General features: G+C 38.4%; 1 protein-coding gene across 5 annotated transcripts; it reads right to left on the bottom strand.

The window, feature by feature from the left end:
• On the bottom strand, positions 1–21762 carry stk33 (serine/threonine kinase 33). 5 transcript variants are annotated; one of them, XR_011521529.1, is made up of 15 exons: positions 21623–21759; positions 8374–8490; positions 7791–7904; positions 7567–7671; positions 7288–7426; positions 6400–6482; positions 5562–5649; positions 5014–5089; positions 4834–4943; positions 4655–4779; positions 4482–4575; positions 2755–2869; positions 2198–2272; positions 1742–1971; positions 1–1654 (listed from the first exon to the last, which is right to left on the bottom strand). XR_011521529.1 is itself a non-coding variant. In XM_054732049.2 (14 exons), the coding sequence occupies exons 2-14, from the start codon at positions 8458–8460 to the stop codon at positions 1956–1958; spliced, it is 1227 nt and encodes a 408-aa protein (XP_054588024.2). In that variant the 5' UTR covers positions 8461–8490; positions 21623–21759; the 3' UTR covers positions 2–1955. The 5 variants fall into 5 exon arrangements, 4 of the variants coding, with proteins under 4 accessions (XP_054588024.2, XP_054588023.2, XP_015808578.3 ...); XM_054732049.2 differs by having other exon boundaries at positions 2–1971; XM_054732048.2 differs by lacking the exons at positions 1–1654; positions 1742–1971 and adding an exon at positions 1980–2103 and having other exon boundaries at positions 21623–21760.
• Positions 21763–26298: the final 4536 nt, after the last annotated feature.

The raw sequence follows: 26298 nt of genomic DNA, 5'->3' as shown, positions 1-26298 counted from the left end.
TTATTTTCCTGATGCATTTCACTCTCCGTGAATAAATTCACCCCTGAAGCACACACAACCATTACTAACATCTGCTGCAGGTCGTGTTTTGCATGTACATTTTGTTTTCCTGTAATTAATTACAAACACGTAGCAACACAATGAGGAATATATGCAAAAGCTCCCATTTCCTCTTGCAAAAAAATGGGCCTAATACAATACAGTATAAATAGACTCTATGCAAATCCACCAGGAAGTTAAAATAACTACACATGTGATTTTTTTAGAAGTTATTTAAAAACAAAATTGAAAGCTAGAACCCAAAGGGACCAATGTTTGATTTATTTATTTTAACTGAAATAACCATCAAGGTGTGAGCATGCAACATATTCATTAGAGACAGATTACATGGAAATCACAGTTTTTAATGGGCAGTGGCTCAAGCACTCGGTTCTAATTACACATCCTCATGCTCAAAATTAGGTAGCTCCTCTCAGATTAACTCCTGGAAATGAATTTGGTGACTAACTACAGCTCCATCTGCTGTTTACAGCACTCAGAGCAAACCCCCTTTTTGTGTGTGTGTGTGTGTGTGTGTGTGTGTGTGTGTGTGTGTGTGTGTGTGTGTGTGTGTGTGTGTGTGTGTGTGTGTGTGTGTGAGTGTCACCGATGCTGCATTAGTGTCGCGGTTTCGTTTGGCAAGCAGCATTTAATCAAAGCTAGCTCGTGTCATTAGTGCACTCTCGTGAACTTTCTGTTTCACTAAACGCACAAACAAAGAGGAAGGCTGGATACATCCTCACATGTGCACTAAAACGTAAAGCCTGTGCACGAACACGGGCCTCCATTGTTGGCACTCATTCACTTCAAGATGCAAATGGGTGGATTTGAAATGCACCCTCTGTGTTATGCTCGGGTACTTTAATGTTGTATCTATGCTGGGGATTATTCTCTCTACAGCGGGGAAAAGAAAGAAAAAACCTGTGGTTGAATGGCAGTGCCCTCAAAGTAGCTCCTGCTGCTTTCAATGGCCTCCAAACGAGATTAGACCCGCGGCTGCCCTCGGTCCCAGTCCTCTGCGTTTAGACGAGCGGAACCAGCCTGTGTGACAGTCGTTCTGTTTTGACACCGAGCGGGTGCAGCCTCTGCATATACAATGTTTTGGAATTGAGAGGTCAGAGCAGAAAAGAGAAAATCTCGGTTGCTCATGTCGGTGTGGTGAAATTATATCCAAAAACGTTTATTTATTTATTTATTTGCATCTGTACAGTGGAACGTGCACCGATAAAACACGTTTATTAGATGCGAAACATCACCGTTTACTTTGCTTCACTTTTGGTACGTTTCCATTCTTTTAAGCATCTATTTACACATTTGGAAGTGAAAGGAACTAAGAATGTAAAAACACGAAAGCCATACATTATCAGTGAAATCAACAGGGAAACAATCATTCAAAAAAAAGCAGCTTGCAGTAAGCAAGTTAAGCAGTTTTCCCCGTGTGGGAGAGCAGCTCAGACTTCTCATTTGGCACCAGATAATGCTTCCCAGTGTGAACCATGTCAGACTCAGTGGACTTCCTTTACTGTTTATATATGTGGCTTATTTATTTGACACCACAGCTACTGCTGAGACTGGCCCGTGTAGAAAAAGCTGCACAGTGGTGACACTCACCTTTCTGTTGAAAAATAGAATTAATGACATACATATTTGTAAATATTAGTCCTTGCACACTTGGAAGTCCATCTCGAGTTCAATTTCTCACATTTTCCTTTGCAGTATGGCTCCGTTAGTCGTCTCGCTTGTTTTATTCACATTTAGTGTTGGGTTCTTAACGGGCCGCCGGTTAAAAGAGGACAGTCCTTTCCTTGTGGGACTTGGTTTGTCTTCTATCTTACTGGAGTTTAGGGTTGGCTTCTGTCCCGTGCTGGGCTCCGTCTTGCTCTTACGCCCTGTTGCTCTCAGCTGTGTTGGGCGTTTCACTCCAACAAGGCACTGCCGGGAGGAGATTCAGATTAAACTTACATAACTGAATTAACTATGGCGTTTATTTGAAACAGCAGCAGGACAACAGCTCCTTCAAGAGGAAAATCTGGCACCATCTAGTGGTGATCAGAAGAACAAGCACTAAAGGAGAACAAAGGCAAAGGAGGCAGCGTGTTGGTTAGAAATCAAAAGAAAATCTGATATTTATCTAATATGTGAAATATAAATAACAAACCTGCGCAGCGGTGGGCGGCAGTCCTGTTGGGTCAGTGATGAGTGTGCAGATTTTCTGTTGTGGGCTTTCTTTAACCTTTATTCCATAAACCAAAAGGAAAAAATAAGTGATTCATTTTTTTTAATTAGTTTACATAATAACAAGATTCAAACCAATTTGGGGAGATGTATCGTTTGTTTTTAACTTGTCTCATAAAAAGTGAGACTGAAATAAACATCAGACTCTTCTGACATTAAAAAGTCTCCAGAGTTTTATTTATTTATTGTAAACACAGACACGAGCTGCTGGGAGGAGAAGAAACAAACTGATCAGAGCTCTTTAGGTCACAATATTTAACAACTTTCCAAATACAGTTCCATCACTTCATCCACTTAATGGATAATCATAGTAAAAGCACTAATTACCACAGAGTCAGTGATACAGAATAACATAAAGCTTATCTCACTTAAACACATCCACAGCATGAACAGATTATATTATTCTCAAGAGTTATACATTTAAATAATACAAGGCAGCTGATTATGAGGACCAAGTGTTAATAAACAGCCATAAAGTACCGCTCTGTGACTGCCTCAGGACCGAGATCAGCTCCACTCCAACAGCTGTGGTCCAGAGATGACTCTGGTGTTTCCTCAGCAGAGATGAGGGACCAGTCCTTCACAGGTTCTGTTCCTGCAGGAGGATTTATGACATCATGAGGGTTACAGTGTGCCGCTCATCTCCTTCTACAAATTACAAGTTCCTGTTTATAGTGGCAACAGTTCAGCTCAATATTCTGTAAATATTCTAACTATGAAATTATTAATTACAAATCGACACCTTTCTCCTACATTTACGGTGAATTTACCCTTTTTGTATCCATATTTTAGTTCTGAAACCTATAAATGAAACCTTACAGGTGTAGCCACAGAAACGGTGTTAAGTTAGGACATGTTGAGCCAGTGAAATGTTTCCCTTGCACCTCTGAGTTCTCTAGCTGAGGTGTATTTTGTATGCATATATCAGTATCATTAAGAGACAGACAATATCCGTATATATATATATATATATATATATATATATATATATCCATATATACAGTATATATATATCCATATATATATATATATAAATATATATCCATATATACAGTATATATATATATATATATGGATATATATATATATATATATATATATATATATATATATATATATATATATATCCATATATACAGTATATATATATGGATATATATATGGATATATATATATATATATATATATATATATATATATATATCCATATATACAGTATATATATATGGATATATATATATATATGGATATATATATATATATATGGATATATATATATATATATATGGATATATATATATATATGGATATATATATATATATATATATATATATATATATATATATATATATATATATATATATATACAGTATATATATATGGATATATATATGGATATATATATGGATATATATATATATATATATGTATATATATATATATATCCATATATATATGTATATATCTCCATATATATATATATATATATATATATATATATATATATCCATATATATATGTATATATCTCCATATATATATATATATATATATATATATATATATATATATATATATATATATATATATATATATATATATTTATATTTATATATATATATATATATATTTATATTTATATGGATATATATATCCATATATCAGATGGATGGATGGATGGATGGATGGATGGATGGATGGATGGATGGATGGATGGATGGATGGATGGATAGATAGATAGATAGATAGATAGATAGATAGATAGATAGATAGATAGATAGATAGATAGATAGATAGATAGATAGATAGATAGATAGATAGATAGATAGATAGATATACAGATATAGATATTGGTAGAAATGCCAATATCAAGCTACTATAGACCACGGCAAATGTATAAAAATATGAGTAATGTTGACCTCAAAGATTTAGCATAACCCTTAGACATAAGTCATTTGACTGAGTGCTTTAAATATTTTTGAGGAAAAAACATTAATTAATATAGTTTGAATATTTACAGTAATTAAAACTCCTCAACCATTTTTTTTCTTGCTGCTGTGGTTTATTAATTTGACCTTGATAACTTTAGCATCTTCAATCATTCCTCTCCAGTCAATCCTCAAGGATAAGGATGTTTCGGATTGGCAGACAACAAAAATATGAAAAGCTCCTGAAACGTAACGCCACAGTAGTTCTTGGATTATGACCTGGATAACTTCTGTTTTCATTCGTGTTGTTCTCCAGTAATTGATCAATCATCTCCAGCACATTGTTGGGTCCAGAAGGTACTGTATGCTCGCCCTGTTGGACAGAACCTCCTGTAAGAGATTTTTGCGCAACTCGCTTCAAATTTAGCAAGGTGGAGGATTTGGTGCCTTACTGCAATCCAGGGAGTCTCCAGCAGCTGACGAGCAGTCATGCGATAGGCAGGGTCCACCTTCAGGAGGTAAGTCAACACCCATTTGGCTGTTGAGACAAACTCAAGGCAACAGTCACAATCCAAAGCTAAGAGTTATGATTTAGCTTTGTTTTAAAGAGTGGGAACAAAACTCATGTTACCTGCACCACTGACTGATGCCCAGGCAGGCTGAGTAAATCTAACTTTGTTCATGATCTCTTTAAGAAGACCTCTTTGGGTTTGGGAAACAAACGGAGGTTCTCCACAGAGCCTACAGACAGACATGTAGCTGAGTCGTGTGTCCGTAACTAACATGCATGGAGAAACCAACGTCTACTTACAACATGAACATAATGACTCCTATGCTCCAAACATCACACCACTGACTATATCCACGACCACTCATCATTTCAGGAGCTAAAATGTACACACGAGGCACACAAAAGGTTGATGCATGGTTGATGATCAGATACAGAAAACAAAGGAACGTAAAAGTGCTAAATTAAGTTAGCTTTGAACACATTTTTCATCTGAGTCCCTTTTTATAAACAAGTATTGTTGTGGGCATCGTGTTCAATCAGCACACTCACAAAAATACATTCACAGCTGAGCAAAATGATAAATGCTGTGAAATCTGAATTCAAAGCTGGTGGTAGTGATGAGCTGTTTATGCATCAATTAAAGGCAAGTAAAAGTCTCACAACACAATTACTTCTCCTTGGAAATGAAATCCACGTAAAATAAAATCAAATGCACACGAGCCACATTGCAGAAAAACAATAAACTGATACTCTGGAATGACAGGTGAGAATCTGAAACATCTGGTGCACACGGTTCCTTCTGAGCCTGTGGTCGTTTGAGCATAATATGAGAGATACAGATGACATACCCATATAGATGAGAGTCCCGCAGGCCTCCGTCATTATGTTCCCAATCTCTACACCACCTGTCTTCACCGACAATCCAAAGTCTGCTACCTAAGGGTAGAACAGCACTTAAGACAACGGTGTTACAAATACATATGAAGACAGATCACCTGTTCTGGTTCCAGGCCTGCAGCTTGCAGAACTTTCAAAATAAAGTGCTAACAAACAGAATGCATTAGAAGGCTGCAGCAGAAAGCTAAAGAAAATGGGCTAACAGCTAGCAAATGAAGGTTATTCCAGCGAACTTTCAAACACACACACACACCAAATATGTGTTTGTGGATAAAACACATGAAATCAACTGAGATATTACAATGTTTACTGTGGATTAGTTTAAAATGTTCTAACAGCAGGTATTAGCTACAGTTCTGAGTTGACAGAGAAGACGATATGATGGTAGGTTTTTTTAAATAAGCAGTAAAGCTTTCGCTAATGTACGACGAGTGCAACAGTGTGCTACAAAAGGTGTTGAACTGATGCTTGTACAGGTGAAACTGAAAGAAGTAATAGGGCGCAAAAGTTCATTTATTTCAGTAATTCTATCTCAAAGGTGAAGCTTATCTATGAGACAGACTCATTACTTGCAAAGGCAAACAAGTTAAGCTTTTATTTGTTATAATTGTTATGATTTATTAAAATCCCAAACTCAACATCTCAGACAAATAGAATATTGTGAAAAGTTTCAATAATCTAGACCCAAAGTCTCTCATTCTAAGTAGAATTACTGACCTAATGCTTTGCACCACATTTAAACTTATTTTAAAGTTTTACATGCTGGACTGACAGAAATGATCACAATACCTTGATATCAAATCTGTCATCACCCTCATTAGAAGAGTTCTTCAGGAGAATGTTTTCAAGTTTCAGGTCCCGGTGCACGATATCTGTGAAGAGGGCAAGTTTTTATTCAGACATTATGGTTTTCAAATACTTCAAATACTGGATTTATGAGACTAAATCATGCACAGATTTAAAGATTGTAATTAGGGTTTCTATTGACATTTTGAGAATAATTACAGTAGATTATAAAAGTCAAACAACAGCCAATGATTATAGAACTAATGATTTCCCCCAAAGAAAAGCCTTTTAATGTCACCTTCGCCCCTGGGGGGTGGGGGAGTGTGTGTGTGTGTGTGTGTGGGGGGGGGGGGGGGGGGGCTGAAGCCAAAGGATCGGTTTTAATCTCCTTGTGACAAGTAAAGGACAAATATCCTGTTTCACCAATTTATAGCAACTGTCTGTATGTCAACTGTCGACAAATAGTCAAGTCTGAATACCCAAAGTGACATTCTATCCATACATTTATCAAAATTTATTTTGCTTCTTAATTGTACTTAATTTTTATTTATTTCTATCTGTTTTCTAATTCAAAATGGTTTGGGTTCTAAAGGGTTAAGTACTAGTATTAAATCTAAAATCAGAAAAAAGTCAAGGTATATAGGCATCCTTGGCTTGGTGAATATGTGTATGTTTGTGTTGCCCTACACTCTCACAGTTTTGTTATTCCTAGAGAATCGACAATGAACGGAACATAAATGAATAAAACTAAATAAAAAGATTTAGCGTGCTACATTTGACAAGACACAGGGGCTTGTGTGAAAAAGTAACTCGTTTACTAATGGACACTAATAGTCTTGGTGTATAGAATAACCTGGAACACCATCACAGTACATTTGTAAAACCACTTACTTCTTTGATGGAGGTAAACAACGGCGTCAGCCAAAGAAAAGATGATTTTTCTAGTCTCATCCTCTGTAAAGCTCTTCTTCTGCTGCAGCAGCTGCTTCAGGTCACCTCCTTTGCACAGCTCAGTGACCAAATAAATCATCTGGAAACACCAGGAGAAATACAGTCAATTTGTGAGCTCATCTGTGATTTTTCACCAGAGATACAGTTGTAGGAGAATACGCTAAACACTCCAAAACACTCGTGAATTTTGACTTTGTGATACAGGACGACTAAACTTACCGCTGCTGAGTTGTAGATTGCCTCAAGATGTATTATGTGAGCATGATTTACTTGTTTAAGAATGCTTATTTCGTTATCCACCGTCTCAACCATCTTACTTCCTGGCTGAAAGTGACATCAGAGGATTGTTTGTTTATCCTCTTACACAGATTTCTATTATAGGGGCAACTTTTTAAATCACTTTGAAACAACTGGTCTCCTAGTGGGATTTAGAACATACTCACTGCTGGTCTGTGAACCATCTTAATTGCCCATTTTGTCCGTGTCTCAAGGTGGGTGGCTTCGTAAACTTCTCCGAAACTACCCTGGCCCAATTTACTACCAAATTCATACTTTTCCTGTGTGGAAAGTACAATTAAAACATGAATGCATTTGTAACAGCTGTCTGTCGCTGATCTAAAACCTAAGAAATCTTTTTTTTTACACAGTATGAAACCCTGAATTTAAGAGTACTAAAATTCTCTGGGAAAAAAAATAAGATTTCTGGTCTCTAGAGCTGCGGAATATAGTATTTTCAATCAACTCACAAATGATTAAGTTGCTGCTGTAGTTCATTCAATTTCTGGTCTAATTAACTTGATTATTATCTGTGTTCATGCAAGACTGAGCACCGGCCGCTTTGGATTTTGCAAAGAAAGCAGTCAAATTCCCCAAAGTAAGGGGGCAATGCAGTAGAAAGGTGCAGTTTGAGCCTCTTCTGGAGCACCAAGTGTGCACTTTGGGGGATCAACAAAGTGTCACTTTTTCAGTGATGCTTCCACTACAGTACCAGGACAGCAGAGAATGTAGAACAGAAAGTCTCCATACCGTGAGGTCTGAGTCATTTTTTAGGCGTATAACAGGCACATCCCTCTCTGCTGTACCAGTGCTGGACCATCCAAATGGCGTGGTCATATCTGGTTAGCTAACATCTGCTTGTGTCATCTACATATGAAAGGAGAAAAAAGTAATTACTTATCTAAAATCTGCCAGGTTGTGAGAAAACAGTCATGCCATTCACAGATTATTGGTAAATCATAGTCTTGCCAAATCGAGGTTCGAGTTTATCTTTGTAAAACAAAAAGCAGAACTAAAATATGAATAGATTACAGAAGCACTAACATGACTTCTTTCCTAATTCCTTCATTACTGGTTTAAGACCAAACGTCTGTCTCTGTCTGAGCCCATATTCACTTTAAGCACAATTTAGTCCGCTTGAAAAACAGTCTCTAAAGCCAAATTAAATGTAAAGCAATTATCGAGTGATGGCTAGGAGTGATGAAGTGGATCCACCACCCCGCACTGCAATTAATTATTAACAAGGAAGCGGTGTCTTTAACCTCTTCACTCTGACGCATTATTTTAGCCTTGACAGGGCTCTCATAACAGGCCTGTCTCTCCCATTATTTTATGTCTATTTTCCAATCAAAATGATTGTGACAGCCACTGGAAATTCCAATCACCTCAATCAGAGCTCATTTGTGGAAGATGGAGGCATGTGATGAGTGTATCACAGAGGAATTGAGGTGACTGGTGGAGGGTCTGGTTGTGCCTCAGGTATATCAGAGACAGAGGTGACTGGTCTGTGCCCCCAGATCGCTGATGCAAAGGAAACAGGACACCTAGGTCACGACGGGGTGAGAGGTTTGACCTTAAAAAGGGTCACTAAGAGACACAAAGATTAAATAGCTATAGACATGGGGCGCTTATTTGGAATCATTGGACCTGTCTTTCAGAAACTACAGCTCAAACTACAGGCCAAGACACAAATGAGATCATTTATTATCTGTGACAAACAATAGTGTGTGTGTGTGTGTGTGTGTGTGTGTGTGTGTGTGTGTGTGTGTGTGTGTGTGTGTGTGTGTGTGTGTGTGTGTGTGTGTGTGTGTACTTGTGTGCTTGTGACTCACTGAATAGATTTTAGTTAAACGCTCCATATTTTAATCAGTAGATGTAAACTGATGATGTTTAGGAGTCAGCCCCATTCTACATTAGCTAAGACAGCTATGAGGAATTTTCAGACACTGAACTATAATTTGGGATGTAAGTAGCTGAAAATAATTTCTAGCAAATGCTTTGAGTCTTTGAGTATTACATGAGATCTTTTAAAGTTGTGGTTCACTTGTTTATTCAATACATTTGCAGTGGTCTCTAGAAAAGAACGAATGCCTTATAAGTCATATTTGAAGGAAACAAAGCTCCGGTGCACTTGTTTCAGGAAGTATAAGATTGTCATCATCATCAGAGCTGAACTTCAGAGTTTGCAGAATTAACTCATTCGCTGCCGTCCGTTTCCTGATCGGTAAAGCCCTTCGCTGCCAGCGTTTCTCACCGTTTTTACAGTTTTTTTAAGAGTCACAGAACGTTGCGCGCTAGAATGATGTTGACGCCAAAACAACCAAAACAAAGCGGAGACTCACCTCTTACATCAGGAAGAATCTGTGAGTTTCGAGCTTTATCCGTTCTTTCATAATCCATTGTTGAATTGTGATCGGCAGCTTTTCCGGTTCGCGCCTCACTTTTTTTACCGCAGCGGCCCAAAACAATCTCCTAACACATGGATTTTTTTGCTTCCTGATCATGTGACGTATGCGGATGTAGATCGGCTTTAGAGCTGGGATGTTTTTTCTTATGGTGCGGGGACTCGTTCCGATGCCCACAGTAAAAAAAAAAAAATCCAAATGACGACTTTAGTCTGAATGAGTTAAGAGTCTTATTTCCTGACATTTGAACATCTCCTCTAATTGGCTAACAGCAACATGACTACCACTGACTCTATGTGCTTTGCTAAGTTAATGTTTTATCTCCACAAATAACACAAGCCTGAAGGAGTTCTGCTGTGTGGTTAAGTTGCTAATGCTAACTGTTAGCTTCTACTAACTGAGACATTCCATGATTGTTAAAGGGACTTTAAGGACTTTTGAATTTTTATGCTTGCGATTGCCCCCTCAGGCCAAAAGCGTAATGGCAGCTTCAATAGTAGGCTCTTGCACGAGGCACGCATGCTGTACGTGCACACTCCTTAACGAAAATAACTGCTGAGACAGTCCCGTGTGTGTGTGTGGCCCGGAGGACAGAGGACAGGAGAACGCGCAGCTAATTAATTAAATAATTTGGTTCTGTACCTTTCTCTTCAGCACAGCCGACAAAGGTTTATGATGGGTCAGTCCTCCTGCATGCTCTGATCATGCCCTTCCCTTGTTTGAAAAATTGTTCCAAAATGAAAGTTGAACCCACATCTTTTTTATCTGTGAATTCAATGCCGTTTGGCGACTCTCAAATAAAAATTTGGGTATCGTATTGTAAAAAAAAATATACCATTAATGTAAAAAAGAAACTCTAAATGAACTATGTTCACACCCAGAATCAAACCCAGGTCTTCTGCATGGGAGTCAGACATCTTACAAGGTGAGCTACACTCTAGTAACATTCATAGCAGCATCAGTAACTTTATATCCTTGATGACACCTGAAACAACGTCAAACCAAAGAACGGTTCGGAGCGAAAATGGCTATTTTGTTGCTAATTTGCAGGACATATCTAGAAGAAAGTTCTACAGAAAGAAACTAAGTGTCCTCAGAAATGTAGCTAGGTTCATCACTAGGCGTTAGGAACAGCGACAGAGTCGCTGAGTTGGCACTACCTCACTCTCTGCTGCTAAAGCTACGGATAGCAAATGCTACGGGCTCTGCCTGAGCGTGAACGCGCATGAAGCAGCCTGCTCGACCCGAGCAGCTCTCTTTTTCTGTGATTTTACAGAAAAACAGGCAATCACAGTAAAAATGCCAGGGCTCATTCTACAGGACCAGGGCATTGCAGGAGAATGTATGAAGAAGAAATTTATTATTTCTATACGTTTTGGCTGTCAAACTTCCATAATGTCCCTTTAAATTGCAGTGAGACATAGAACTATCAGCCTTTTCAGATCCTAGAGTTTCATTGTCTATTAACTAATAGTAACCCACATCATAGCTGAGCTTCAGACGGCAGGTTTAGGAGTCTTATTTCCTGATATGTGGACATGCCTTGGATAACATTGGATGACAGCAGCGAAACTCTACCACTGACTTGCAACTTTGATGTTTTATCTCCACAAATAACACAAGCCTGGAGGAGTTCTGCCATGTGGTGTAGCTGCTTATGCTAATGGTTAGCTTCAACTAGTGGGGACGTTCTCAGCTGTTTCCTGGACACTAAACCAACAACCAACAGCCTTCCATGTCATGAGTTAAGATGGGTGAGTCCGTGAACGTTAAGTGACAGTGTGATGTCGGGCTTCTCATATCGGAAGCTAACGCAGGAGATAGGTGTAGGAGACTATTTTAATGTTTAGCCTGCATAAAAAACTCAGAGAGATTGATTATAATCTGAAATTATTTTAAAATGTTTTTTCAGTCAACCACAACTTTAATATTGCATTTGCATTATTTTATTGTCAAGATTTGACTAAAATGGCTATAACTTCATTTCTCAGTGGAAGATGATCTTAGTTTAAAAACTCTGTAACACTTTTCAATATGACCAACAAAGTGTTTATAGATATGTTATTTATTAATCTGCTAAAATACTTTATGAAACATTAAGAAAAGTTTAATTATACATTAATTATTGGGGACAAAAAAAAGATTTTCTCACTATTTTGCATGAAATCTTTTAATTTTCACTCATTCTCACCCTTAATTAATATTTAATTTCAAATACACCCAACCACAAATGAATAATATAGACTTGCCTAATAAAATGTTCAGCATGATCAGTTAATTGATTATTGGCTGAGATGAAATTCTGTTTAACTGAAACTGAAATCAGCAGGTCAGAGCCGTACAAGAATCAAAACCATTATTAGTACGTTTCACTAAAAGTCAACCAAAATTGGAAACCAAAGCCAAATTAACATAAAAATGAATTCCTACAAGTCTGGGCCACTGTTGTGTTCTAAATCCCACCATTTTGGGTTGTGGTTTCTTCACAGATGATTATGTAATTATCATTAGTGACTGCAAAACACCTCAAGCCAGCAAAAGAAAAGTTTTCCTATACCTTCATAGCTAATGTTTCAGCTACTTCCTGTAGCCACCCTCAGGGCCGTGACGATGCTGGCGGCAGATAAACAGAAAAGGAAGTGACACAGCCAGCGTCGTCACAGCTATGAGTATGGATACAGGAAGTAGCCAAAACATTAGCTAATAAGGTAAAGGAAAACTTTTCTTTTGCTTTGTTTAAAAAGGAATACAAGTTAAAAAGAGACACAGAATGAATGTACAGAAGATGAACCTCAAGCCAGTTGAGGTGGCTCAGGCATCTGGTTAGGATGCCTCTGGTCTTGTGGTTTTCGTGAGGTGTTCTCCAGGCACATCCAACCGGGAGGAGACCTAAAGGAAGACCCAGGACACGCTGGAGGGACTATGTCTCTCGGCTGGCCAGGGAACACCATAAGATCCCCACCGAGGAGCTGGCCAAAGTAGTTGGGGGGAGGAAAGTCTGAGCCTCTCTGCTTAGGCTACTGCCCCCACGACCCGACCCCGGAAAAGTGGATGAAAAAGGATGGATGGATGGACGGAGTGCAAAACACTTGACTCTTACTAGAAATGGGATTTAAACCACTCAGATGAGGTGGGTAAGAAGTTTTCCTCTGAGCCACCTGTGTTTTTCCATTGGGATGCTTTTACTGTCCAGCTACCTGTACATTACTAATAAAGTGAAATATCTACATCTCCCTGAAGGATCAAGCCCAGAGTGCTTCTGCTCCATCTTCTTGGACTGATTATTTTACGATAAACGTCTGACAATTGTTCAGTTTCATCTCTTCCCTCACAGGACTGACCTACAATAAATACACAAGTAGGTAAAATAACTACAAACTTCTACAGACTACACAAGTTGGATTAACTATTTAAAAGCACGCTTGTGTTTTAGGAGACATATACTTGAATCTACCTTTCACACCATGTTTGTCTCGTCTCCAGTTTCAGCAGGAAGTATTTAGAGACGACAGGTCATCGCAGGTCAAGTCCGTATTAGCCTCACCTCTCCATCACTTTTCAGGAGAGGAATTTCTAGCCTTTTCACGTCAGTACAGAATAAATACACACAGTACATATTGGGTGCGAGTGTTGAAGGATATCTTTAAATAACCTGCAGAGAAAGTCAATGACTCTTTGGAACAAAGAGGACGAGGACTCACAAGAGATAGATGACTGATCCTTTGTAACTTTTCTCCCCTCAAATCTGCTTGTCTTTCATTAACTCAAGGTAATGTGTGTTTACACTGTCTCACTCCCTCACAGTAAATAACACTGGTAAAGGACACTAAAGTCTCACAGAAGCAGAAGTTGCACCATTTTTATTGCTAATGGATATCTAGTGGGCAATGTGATTTTGATGTTTATACAGAACTAAGATTTTGACCTGATAACCTGATTTTCAGAAAATCAGAAAAGTTAATGGGTAGGTGTTAAAGACTGGTGTTTTCACTGTTGTTGAAACTGAAATATGTCTTTTTCAGGGGTGTGTATTGGCAAGAATCTTGCTTTATGACATATATGACAACACAGTTGAGACGATACTATACATTCACCTAAAGGATTATTAGGAACACCATACTAATATGGTGTTCGACCCTCTTTCTCCTTCAGAACTGCCTTAATTCTACGTGGCATTGATTCAACAAGGTGCTGAATGCATTCTTTAGAAATGTTGCCCCATATTGATAGGATAGCATCTTGCAGTTGGTGGAGATTTGTGGGATGCACATCCAGGGCATGAAGCTCCCGTTCCACCACATCCCAAAGATACTCTATTGGGTTAAGATCTGGTGACTGTGGGGGCCGTTGTAGTACAGTGAACTCAATATCATGTTCAAGAAACCAATTTGCAAAGATTGGAGCTTTATGACCTGGTGTAGAGCCCTGAACTGAAGTCCTAGGCCCTCGGGTCGGCCCGGCCTGACGGCCCTCGGGCCGGGCTTCGGGCCAACGACTGTGTAATTACCTCGGACACGGGCCGGGCCGGGCGCCTTTATTTTTAATCGAATTCATAAAAAATTTTTAAACACAAACGCAGCGGTAGAGCCCTGCGCAGGACTGTTTTCTTCATCCCGCTCCCGCTGAATTTCTGACCATTACCGCCTGCAACTGCAACGTGTGTGTTACACTCCCGCCCGCACCTCCAGCTTACATGTCTACTCCCGCCCGCAACCGCAAAACTCGGAGAAATTTTTACCTCACAATAAAAGAGATGTATTGAGTTTGCATCCTCTCTGGTCCTGGAGAAAACATGTCACAACCCGCGGCTCTTCCATCCATCTGATGCGGCTCTCTGTGCTTGTAAAATAATGAATGGATATTTAAATAAAATGCTTTATATTTTACTGAATTAATTTTATATCTGTAAGTCAATTCTATGTAAAGATTGTCTGCGTAAACCTGAATAGGTCCAACCCGGTCTTACTGTGAGACCGGGTTGATGGGTCTCGCTTGTGCGTAATCATAGTCGCTTTCTGAGCTGAAGAGGATGTGAGATTCTGGGATTCTCCTCAGACGGCTCCTGGATGTGTCGCCACATTGGAGACAGGAACAAGCACTATTCAGCCAAAGTTTCATAATCAGGGAACATTTTCTAAGTGACAAGTCTCTCTGAGCGACAGGGTTTGGAAAACACTCGCTTCAGTGGGAGGAAGCTTCCCGCATGCGCTCTGGTTTTGCGACGCGCTCCAAGCCAATCTCCGCATCTTCAGCTCGCTGTGCACATATGTGCTGACAGTGAGCTGCGCTGAGCAGCTCAGAAGTTCAGATGGGAATCTTTTCTTGGGTGATTTAGCTACATCTGCGATGTGTGTAACGAATAAAATGTCAGTTCATCTGGATGCGTCGGGGTAATTCTTTCTATTCTTTCTCCGTCAAAATAAACCGTCAAATACAGGAACTATCCGGTCAACTCAAGCCCTGCTTTTGACTGTTTTGTTTTCTTGTGAAAATTGTTGGAAAGAGATCAAATTTAACTTGATTAACACCAGAGCCAGTGCGCCGTTATCTCCGTGATGGTAAACGAGGGAAAAACAAATTGATCGGATCCTGCACGTCTTTTAACACATTGGTCAGGATTGATGCACTTTGTTTTCATTTAGTTGGTTAAAAAAAAAAGTCGGGCTCGGGCTCGGGTCGGGCCAGAGAATCCTGAAAACCTTTTCAGGCCGGGTCGGGCTGGGGCTCCACCCCCTCGGGCCGGGCCGGACACGGGCTCAGATTTTAGGCCCATGCAGGGCTCTAACATGGTGCAATATCCTGCTGAAACCAGCCATCAGAGGATGGGTACATGGTGGTCATGAAGGGAAGGACATGGTCAGAAACAATGCTCAGGTAGCCCGTAGCGTTTAAAAGATGCCCAATTGGCACTAAGGGGCCTAAAGTGTGCCAAGAAAACATCCCCCACACCATTACACCACCACCACCAGCAGCCTGCACAGTAACAATGCATGATGGATCCATGTTCTCATTCTGTTTATGCCAAATTCTGACTCTACCATTTGAATGTCTCAACAGAAATTGAGACTCATCAGACCAGGCAACAATTTTCCAGTCTTCAGCTGTCCAATTTTGCTGAGCTTGTGCAAAATGTAGTCTCTTTTTCCTATTTGTAGTGGAGATGAGTGGTACCCGGTGGGGTCTAGTGCTGTTGTAGCCTATTTTTCCTATTTGTAGTGGAGATTGTAGTCGGCCCATTCTCCTCTGACCTCTAGGTCTAGGGCATTTTCCCCCACAGGACTGCAGCGTACTGGATGTTTTCCCTTTTCACTCCATTCTTTGTAAACCCTAGAAATGGTTGTGCGTTTAAATCCAGTAACTGAGCAGATTGTGAAATACTCAGACCGGCTGTATGGCGCCAACGCCAACGCGCGTGTGTCTGCTCTGTCTTCTCGATCCCCAGTGAGTCGTGGTGGATGGCTGCTTATACTGAGCCAGGATCCTCTGGAGGTTTCTTCCTGTTAAAGGGGAGTTTTCCTCTCCACTGTCGCTAAATGCTTTCTTAGTATGAGGATTGTTGTAAAGACTCAGTGCAATCTGCTGGGTTCCTTCTATAGGAAACATTTTACTGATTGGCTTAATGAACTGAACTGTATTGGAATGTTTACTGTGTGAAGTGCCTAGAGACGACTCTTGTCGTGATTTTGTATTTGTAAATAAACTTGAATTGAATTGAATTGAATTACAACGATCCCTCAGGTAAATGTAGTTGTGAAATCATGTTTCTTTCAACTGTGTAGGTAACACACCTGAAGTCTATTCTGGAACGGTCCCATTTAGAATCTGTAATTCACGCCTTTATCACTTCTCGCTTAGACTATGCAAATTCACTTCTCATCGGCACCCCTGTTTCAGCCTTTCAGGCTGCAGATGGTACAAAATGCAGCTGCAAGGTTCTTAATAGAATAGAATAGAATAGAATAGAATAGAATAGAAGAGCCTTTATTGATCCCAGAGTGGGGAAATTTGCTTGTTACATCAACATTTAAGAGAATAACTTAAAGAAAAATAATACCAAAGGTACATGTATAAGCACATGGGCAGTAATCTAGTATTGTAACCACTGACCACTAAAAACCACGAATAGGAAAGAAAAAACTTGGGTTCCAACACTATGCAGCATACTGAATGAGACGCGGACATACTATGTAAATCCGGTTTTGAACTAACTGGATGTTGCATTGATAGCATTGTGTACCAGTATAATGCCAGTACAGCTTAAACTAAGGAGTTACACACTCTTACAGCAGAGAGGATGAATGACCTACAGTAGCGTTCGGTTTTATATCTGGGATGTCTCAGTCTGCCTCAGAAGGAGCTGGCCATGGTTTCCACTGTGGAATGCTGTGGATGGGAGTTTTATTTATTTATTTTTTTTAATGGTGGTCATCTTGCCCACCATCCTCCTTAACAAACACAAACAGATATAGCCATATCAACCCAGAGCTGGCTAATCTCCACTGGTTACCCTTGACCTTTAGGGTGTGTTTCAAGATCCTGCTCTTTGTATTCAAAGCATTGAATGGACTTGCACCACCCTATCTGTGCGACCTGCTCACGCTCTATGTGCTGGTGAGCTCGCTGAGGTCAGGTGATCACCTGTTGCTTTGCACTCCAAAAATGAACTATAAAGTTAAGGGGGAGCGGGCCTTTGTGCATGCTGCTCCCATCCTTTGGAATGCACTACCCATTACAATCAGACAGTCACCATCCATTGCTGTCTTCAAGTCACACTTAAAGACCCACTTTTATGATTTGGCTTTTGGACACCAACTTCTTTTAGTGTTTGTTTTATTTACTTTCATTTTTATCTCTAGTTATTGATTGTTTATCTATTTTCATGATTTTAACTTTTAATGTATTGTACCGGTCATTTGTGTTTCTTTTTGATTGTATACTTTTGGACCGTTGCCTTGTGCGGTGCTTTGGGCAGCTGCCATGGTGTGTTGAAATTTCACTATAGAAATAAGATGGTATGATATGGTAGACGACGTTTACAATTTTCAAGATTGAATTTAATAGGAAAACTGAGGCCAGAAGCTTAAAAGACACATCAGTGTTTCCATGAGATCTTAGCCATTTTTCAGTATGCATACTCATCTTTACTTGTGTACTCGTGTCCTTGTGAAGCTCATCAACGATGGCCCGAGTACTGTTCCAGTACATCATATTACATGGCAAGTTCACTCAAAGTTCCCAGATGTGTTCTTGCTCCACTCATTGTAACAAGGAAGCATCAGTGCATCCTTCTGCAGACTGGGACAGGACATTTTCCGATAATGCATTGTGTTCCAAACTGTTATACTTCAAACATCAGAGGGGAAAGCTCATTATGTCAGAAATATAAAGTTGTCCGTTATTGTAAATAACTGTGTAACCTGTAAAATTAGCTCTGTGTGTTTATTTTTCAGACTCTTTACGATCCCTCAAAATACTAATTAGCTAACCCACTACCAAAGTAAAAGCAGCGTTGCCTTAAAGAGCAAGTCACCCCCTACCAGATTCTTACTCAACTCCCACTTCCTGTTTGAAAAATGCAACAAATGCTGTTGCCGAGAGGGCGGAGCCGCTAACAAATACACACAGACTCACAACGACATTGTCACATCATATGGTACCAGCTAATGTTCTAGGGTACCTCTTAGCCAATAGCGATGGCAGATATAAATTCAAATGCAGTGCAGGGTTTTTACCTGACAACGGAACAACACTGACAGTTTTAGGCAGAAAATTTAAATTTGAACCAAAATGCACTCAAGTGCTAAACTATTGACTACATGTGTCTGCAGCACAATTAGAGACACATTTATATAGTTTATCAGAAAAAATAGTTGATTTGGGGGCGACTTGCTCTTTAAATAGCTCTGTTTATATAAAAAATAAACTATTTTCTTAATTTAACTGCAGGAAGCTGGTATTTTATTCCTTTGATTAAAGAAGACCAAAATTTATACAAATACCACTGTTATTTTTGTCAGTTAAGGGACAAACTAGACTTTTATTTTTGTCAGGTCATTTTTTAGCCATGACGCAACAGAGTACAGTTCTGTTCCAAATGTCGTCCTCATCCTCCAATACTTGGTAGAAGGGACTTTCTGGTGTACCAGCCAAGATCATTCTTGTCAAGTACACAAGAACATATTAGCATCCTTGGGTATTGAAAAACTGCCCTTTTTCAATCAGAATGAAGAAAATAAAAACTGCTGCCACCTATAGGAGTCTGATTTTCAATTGCATCTCACAAAAGAAATACAGTAAATGTTAATAATTATCAACAAAAGATCCATATACTGCTTTTAAATAACTATTCAGTATCATAAGATTAAATATCAATACTTCGGTGTATCAGTATTTTCTGCCATCCCTAGTGTTTACTAAAATTTATTTAATTTAAATTCTTCCAAGTTTTCGGAGTTTTAGCAGTTTGGACATTTGTTACCACAATCCCTTTCATCTTTTTTTGTTTGTTTTTGCTTCTTTGTTCTTGTTTTGATCCTCTTTGGCCTTCACTTTTACATCGTTTGTTGTGCTCTCACTGGCTTAGTTTCTTACTTAAATATCTGTGGTAGATGCGAGGAGATAGGTGTGTTTTGATATGTTTGAGCTACCAGACTTTCCAAAAATGCATAAACATTTAACTCACCAAAACCAATTTCAGTGACTGCTCAAGCTCTTGAGAAGCATTTCTTTTATCTGATAAACCACAGACTACATGGGGATAAAGCTGTGTGTCATATTCTCGTAACAAGCAGCCGCTAGAAATGCAGCTGGAAAAACCTAACGGCAACAAAAGTAGTCTAACTGCAATTAAAATGTACACAGCTATCTGTTTTGCTTGAGCCCCCGATATAAAATTTGACTCATGTGAAACTTAATTATTTATTGACAGCTTGGCTTTGATGACAAATGATAAACTTCACACTCCTAATGAAGCGTGGAATTACATTACCTGATGAGGCAAGAAATTGCATGTTTAGAATGCAAATACCCAATTTACTTCACGAAGTTGTGGAGCGAAATCTAATATTATGCTGCGAGATTATCAGAGCTTGTTGTCTAAATGTGATATACCAATAACATATCAAGATTAAAGCATTAAAGCTGACAATGGAATTAAGAGAGAACTGTAAAACTATATTGCACATGACAGGTGATAGACAACGGGGCTAACAAGGGAGATGTGACTTAAAATTTTCTCAATTAAATCGTTAAAATGACACCCATATTGTGCTAAAATTAAGAAATAAAGCAAGTAGATTTATTTACTCCCATGTTTCTCTTTTCACCCCAAGACAGTTTTTTATATCTTTGCTATGTTATTCAGTGTTTTCTTCATTATACGTAGTTTATTAGGAGCTTGTTTTTACCTTAGCTAACATCGAAACATGTTAAGTTTATTTTTGTTCAGACCAAAAAAATGTTTTGTTTTTTACTGTAGCTGTATATTTATTAATACAAGTTATTTTTGGCTGCATTAATAAGCATTGACTATTCAAATTAAATGGTGTGAGCTATTTTATGATATGAAATCATTATTTATGAAATATAAAATCAAACAATACACTGAAACTATATTAGATTTGCGCTTTTTCCATTGTGAGGTCACTCCGTTGACTTTCCCAGAAAATGTCAAACCAGCACAATGATTTCAGCCTTTTACTATAAGTAGAGTGGCTCTCGGGGGGTTAAGCTGTTATTCCTACTCAGCAAACAAGTGCATGTTGTTTCTATCTAAACAAACCATTTAAATTCTCCCCTTAAGTATTCCTGCTGTCTTCAATGGTCATGTTTGATAAGTGTTTCTTGGCAATAAATAAATAAATAAACTAAATAAATATACATTCTTTGCTATGAGGAAGCAAAAGATCAAATTCTGCCATTTGCTCAGGGGCACTCCACATGTTGCTAGGAGATAAGGGCCAACAAATTCAAATTTTTTCATTGGTTTAATCCTGGTTTGGGCTAATCTCTGCCCTTGCTGGGCTCAGCCTTGGGAAGCAAGGAAGAGCGACTCGTTTAAAAAAATGTAGGCCACTGCAGAAACAAGAGCAAATCAAATGGATTTCAAAGGTAGCCTGGGGAAAACACATCCCTGTGATGTTTACAATTATTGTCCAACAAACAACAGCACTTTGGATGATCGGGTTTTACATGCTGGGTTAAAAAAGAGTAATAAAAGTTAAGACAGTTGTATAAAAATGTTATAATGTCTCGTTAATTTGGCCACTGAGCTACAGAGCTAACTCCTGCAACAGCATGAGCTAGCTAACTGAAAGAGTCATGTGTGTATTTAGCTAAATGCTTTTGATAGAGGGTCTTATCAGTCACAACTAAACATTACAAGTAAATAGCAAAGCAAAACAAAACACTTTAAAGCTCGGCTGTAATGACAGGTAGCGTTCCCTCTCGACGGTCGTTGCCATGACAACAAAATATGGAAGTTCCACAAACGCTCCCTTCTCAGTGGGATACAAACTAAAAGGCGGACTCTGAAATTATTCAATGTAGCTTCTGTGGAAGATTACGGCTGTTAAGGTTTAACAAAAGTTCCTTACCTCCAAGAAGTTATTTTCATTCTACAGGCTGCCCCTCAGACAAAAAGCAGACGCTTTCTCAGAGGGTAAGTAAGGTAAGCGAATTGGGACAAACCTCAGATGAATTAAAAGCGCTATTCCACGGCCGCGCGAGTCGGAGCGCGTGCCAACAACATGACGTCTGAACACCACGGGACTTGAATCGGATTTCAGGGCATTTCTGTCGCTCCTTTTGCCGGCCTGCATTTATCTTGATGCTTGTCTCCATCTGGTGGAGAATCAAGGTTTTCCTAAAGTGGTGTTGATCTGTAGACATTTTATTTAAGAGGATTATTTTTTTGAGTTACAAACTCAAAATAAATTCATTTTTCCATCAGAATTTGGATTTATGCACAATAAAACCAGAGTTTCTTACTAGATTACATTGTTTTAGAAGTCTGTTATTCAACAAGTGAAATTTTAAATATAGGAAATTAATAATACTAAGTAGCTTATAATTAATAATAATAATAATTGTTATTATTATTATTATTATTATTATTATTATTATTATTATTATTATTATTATTATCATTATCATTGGCTTCTTTCTTCACAGGAGGAAATAATCTCTTGATTTGGAGCATGCGCCCGCACAAATGGCACATCAGAACGACGGAAGTGTGGTATGTCATGATTTTGGGGTGATCACCCTGACGTCACCCCAATATCGTGATTTTTAGGGTCATCGCCACAATATCATGATTCTGAGGTGCTCAACCCAACATCACCCAAGTATCATTATTTTGGGTTTTTCACTAAACATCACCCAACTATCATTTGGCATCCAGGAAGGTCCCTTTTAAATTTTCTTCACAAATTTTCTTCTTCTTCTTATTATTATTATTATCAATGATCAGCACTCCAACTGTGAACTGTGATGCAAGGGGCAGTGGGCTTTTGTGTGTACTGCCCCATCCTCTAGAATGCATACCTATCACATGTCGACTGTCACTATCCATCGCTGTCTTCAAGTCATGATTGAGTTTGGTGTTTGGACAATGACTCCTTTTTATATTAGTGTTTCTCTTCTTTTAAATAGTTTTTAGGTTGTTTTAATCTGTATATATTGACTGTATTTCATTGTTTTAAACAATCCTTTTATGATTACTGCCTGTGCAGCGTTTTGGTCAGCTCACATGCTGTGTTTAAATGCGCTCTACAAATAAAATGGTATGGTATAATCTCAGCTACTCCATCAACTCAAGTTGCTAAAACTGTTTGGTGCACAGTTGAAGCAGCTGTCATAATGACATTTCATTTATTTTTAATACATTAAGATTCACAAAATCAACAGAGATTAGATCAGACTGTAGACATGAAGAATAAAACTATTTTGCAGGATTTTATGTGAGTAGTTATAAAATATTCTGAAATAAAACGGCTACAGCGTTTGGGTGGTGGGTAAACCGTGAAACTGTGGCCAGATGAACTAATCACGAAATTATCATGTTAAAGTAATAAAACTTGTTATTTTTTTCAGCTCTTGTTAACTTTAAGTTAATAAAACGAGATTTATTTAGATCAAAAGTGTTACAGCTAGTGATGCACCGATATGAAATTTTTGGGCCAATGTTAAGATCACTGTTAAGGCCGATAACTGATATTTGCCGATACCGATATACTGACGTTAATGCTTCCAAAATTAGCAGATTTTGTATAGAATAAAAATTATTATAGCTGAATTTATGTTAATATGCATGCAACACACATTTATGCTTCTGAGATGATTACAATCACTGTGACATGACTAAACAATTACACATCACCCCCCTCACCCTCTGAAACAGGCAAACAAATGGAGACAAGATGGACATAATATTGGTTGTTAATATCGTCCCGTTTTTTTTTATCGGACCAATACCGATATGTTAAAAAATGACTAACATCGGCCGATACTGAAATTGATGTCGATATATTGTCCAGCCCTAGTTACAACTAACCAAAACAAAGTCTAAGAAAATCAAATCACTCGCTGTCTCATGGAGCTGGAGCTAAACTCCAGCAGTCACCAGGTAGGAGGCACGAGACACCCTGGACACATCCCACACTAACTCACACCTATAGGGATCATCTAATGAGCCCCCGCATGTTTTTAGTGGGGAGGAACTGGAGCCCCCGGAGAAAAATCAACACATTAAAATGTCTGGGTGTGGTCTATAAAACTATATTAATCTACTGTGGTTTTAAAATAGTTTATCAGGAAACGTTTAATAAACTTTATCTAGGAAGACCTAGAGAAACCTGATTAACGCTATTTCAGGTTCAGATGTTGTAAAGCTGTAGCTTCGTTTAAAAAATCAGGGGCATCTGTTTGCTGCATTCTTTTTTAAGCTACATCCTTATTAGTTTCCTCTAAGCCGCAGCGGACAACCTGTCCATGTTCCCCCGCTCCAAGTTTTCCCTCAACTACGTAAACTTTAGATCTGCCTTTGATCCTAACCTGGCCTTAACTCTGAAGGTGAGCAGTCTGTGTGAGTTCTCAGTCTTTTCGTCTGACTCAGTGATTTCTCTTTCTGCCGCTTTTTTCAAAGTCAGATTATTTAAAGAGCAAGTCACCCTCAAATCAACTATTTTTTCTGATAAACTATATAAATGTGTGTCTAATCGTGCTGCAGACAAGTGTAGTCAATAGTTTTGCACTTAGGTGCATTTTAGTTAAAATTTAGATTTTCTGCCTAAAACTGTCAGTGCTGTGCCGTTGTCAGGTAAAAACTCTGCACTGCATTTGAATTTAAATCTGCCATCGCTATTGGCTAAGAGGTTCCCTTGAACGATAGCTGGTACCATATGATGTCACAATGTCGTTGTGCCTGTGTGTGTGTGTGTGTGTGTGTGTGTGTGTGTGTGTGTGTGTGTGTGTGTGTGTGTGTGTGTGTTTGTGTGTGTGTAAATGGTCCCGCGGCCGCAACAGCATTTGTTGCATTTTTCAAACAGGAAGTGGGAGCAGAGGAATACTCCTATTATTTAGAAACGTACTTTTCTTCTTCTACAATTCTGGTAGGGGGTGACTTGCTCTTTAAAGCCTGCTTTTTTGTTTCTTCTGTTCTGGCTTCCACTGATAAACTGGTACCAGATGTTATTTAATTCATATTTTTTTATCACTAAGCAACAATTTATAATTTTCTAAATTAAACATTCCATTCATTTCTTCATCATTAAAGAGTAACTAAACCTCAAAATAACTTTTTTTGTTTGCTTATAAACTGTGTAATTGGGTCTTTATAAATGCAATCTTTCTGTTTCTGTGCATTTTTTGATTAATGTCTTAGTGCTGCCCCATATATATGTATATATATATATATATATATATATATATATATATATATATATATATATATATATATATATAACTTATGAAATAATTTTAATAGGAAATTATTAAGCAATCTTAGGAAGCAGGCTGAGGTAGCAAACTCAAAGTGCAATATTAAAAGTGCAAAACGTTAAAAAATGTATAATCTTTCATTTAATTCCCGTTTAAATTTTTCTGAATGAACTTTGACTCTTGCACATAGCATAGACATAGAAGAGTAGACGCCGCACCAACCATTACTGTCAGGCCACATTTGTGGGTTCTAGTTTTTATAAACTCTATGGTTAAGAGGAAGTTTTAGCTAGGCATTAGCTCCGGAAAAGCTCCATGGAGATCTGGAGCTAGAACGGCAAAAGAACGTGTTCATAAACCCATTCACACATGCCAGGACTTTTACGTTCGTCAGACAAAATACGAACGAGTTCAGTTCACGTTCACGAAAAAAACAAACAGATTCACGAACGATCGTTCAATGAACTCGTTCGGGCACAACACTGCTGCTACTCGTGCCAATCACAGGGAGTGTTAATGTTGCACTAGTTGTTGGTGCAACTGCTTGCACTACCACCGCCTGTTGAAGCAGAAGTTCTCTCATGTGGTTATTTCCTTCATCACAAGCTTTTAAAACCATCGGTCATCCTTTCTTTAATGGAGGTTTCAACAATCACAACATCCGTCCCACTCACACACAGCACAACTTCAATAACTCGCACAACTCTGAATTTCAGGATGTAAAATAAACAGACCCATGACCTGCGTGTCGTTCTCAGAAAAAACAGATATGCATTCATAGTGAAAGTTAAAGTATAATGTGAGATTAAAGAACGCGCAAGTCTGAGTTTAACAGGCCAGATGTCTGGAAGGTAACATTCATAAAATGAGAGACGTTGCTTTTGGCTCATGAAAATTATTTGAAAATATGAAAAAGTTGCATAGTATCCCTACAAAATAATTCCTATAATATTTAATTGTATATTGATTAAAAATTTCTGACATACAATTTTCATGAATTGCACATTTTTCCAAGTTTAGAATATGAAAGTGAAAATTGTTGCTTAAAACATTTTCATGTTGTTATTTTTTCTCCTGATGTGGAGTCTTCTGTAAATGGGCAGTCTGAACTTTAATTTTGGCATGAGATTCCACCACTAAACCCTGAAACAAAACACCCCCTTCACCTTTGAAACTGCTTTTAGAAGCTCTACAAGATTCAGCTTCCTGTCTCCCTACTGCTGACCTCAGGCAACAAGCAATATTTTTGACCCTCAGAAATAAACATCACATGAAAAGTAAGATGACAAGTCTGTGACCAATAAAATGAGAGTTCAAAGTAGATATCATC

This window comes from Nothobranchius furzeri, chromosome 9, assembly GCF_043380555.1.
Source record: "Nothobranchius furzeri strain GRZ-AD chromosome 9, NfurGRZ-RIMD1, whole genome shotgun sequence".
NCBI lineage: Eukaryota > Metazoa > Chordata > Actinopteri > Cyprinodontiformes > Nothobranchiidae > Nothobranchius > Nothobranchius furzeri.
Note: the sequence above shows the minus strand (reverse complement) of the source record. Positions and strands in the feature narration are given on the sequence as shown.

Coding starts and splice junctions, on each gene's coding strand:
- stk33 (XM_054732048.2), bottom strand. CDS start 8,460: ATGACCACGCCATTTGGATGGTCCAGCACTGGTACAGCAGAGAGGGAT. Junction 7,672..7,790: donor AGATGGTTCACAGACCAGCA/GTGAGTATGTTC, acceptor TGTCACTTTCAG/CCAGGAAGTAAGATGGTTGA. Junction 2,273..2,754: donor CCTGAGGCAGTCACAGAGCG/GTACTTTATGGC, acceptor TATGGAATAAAG/GTTAAAGAAAGCCCACAACA.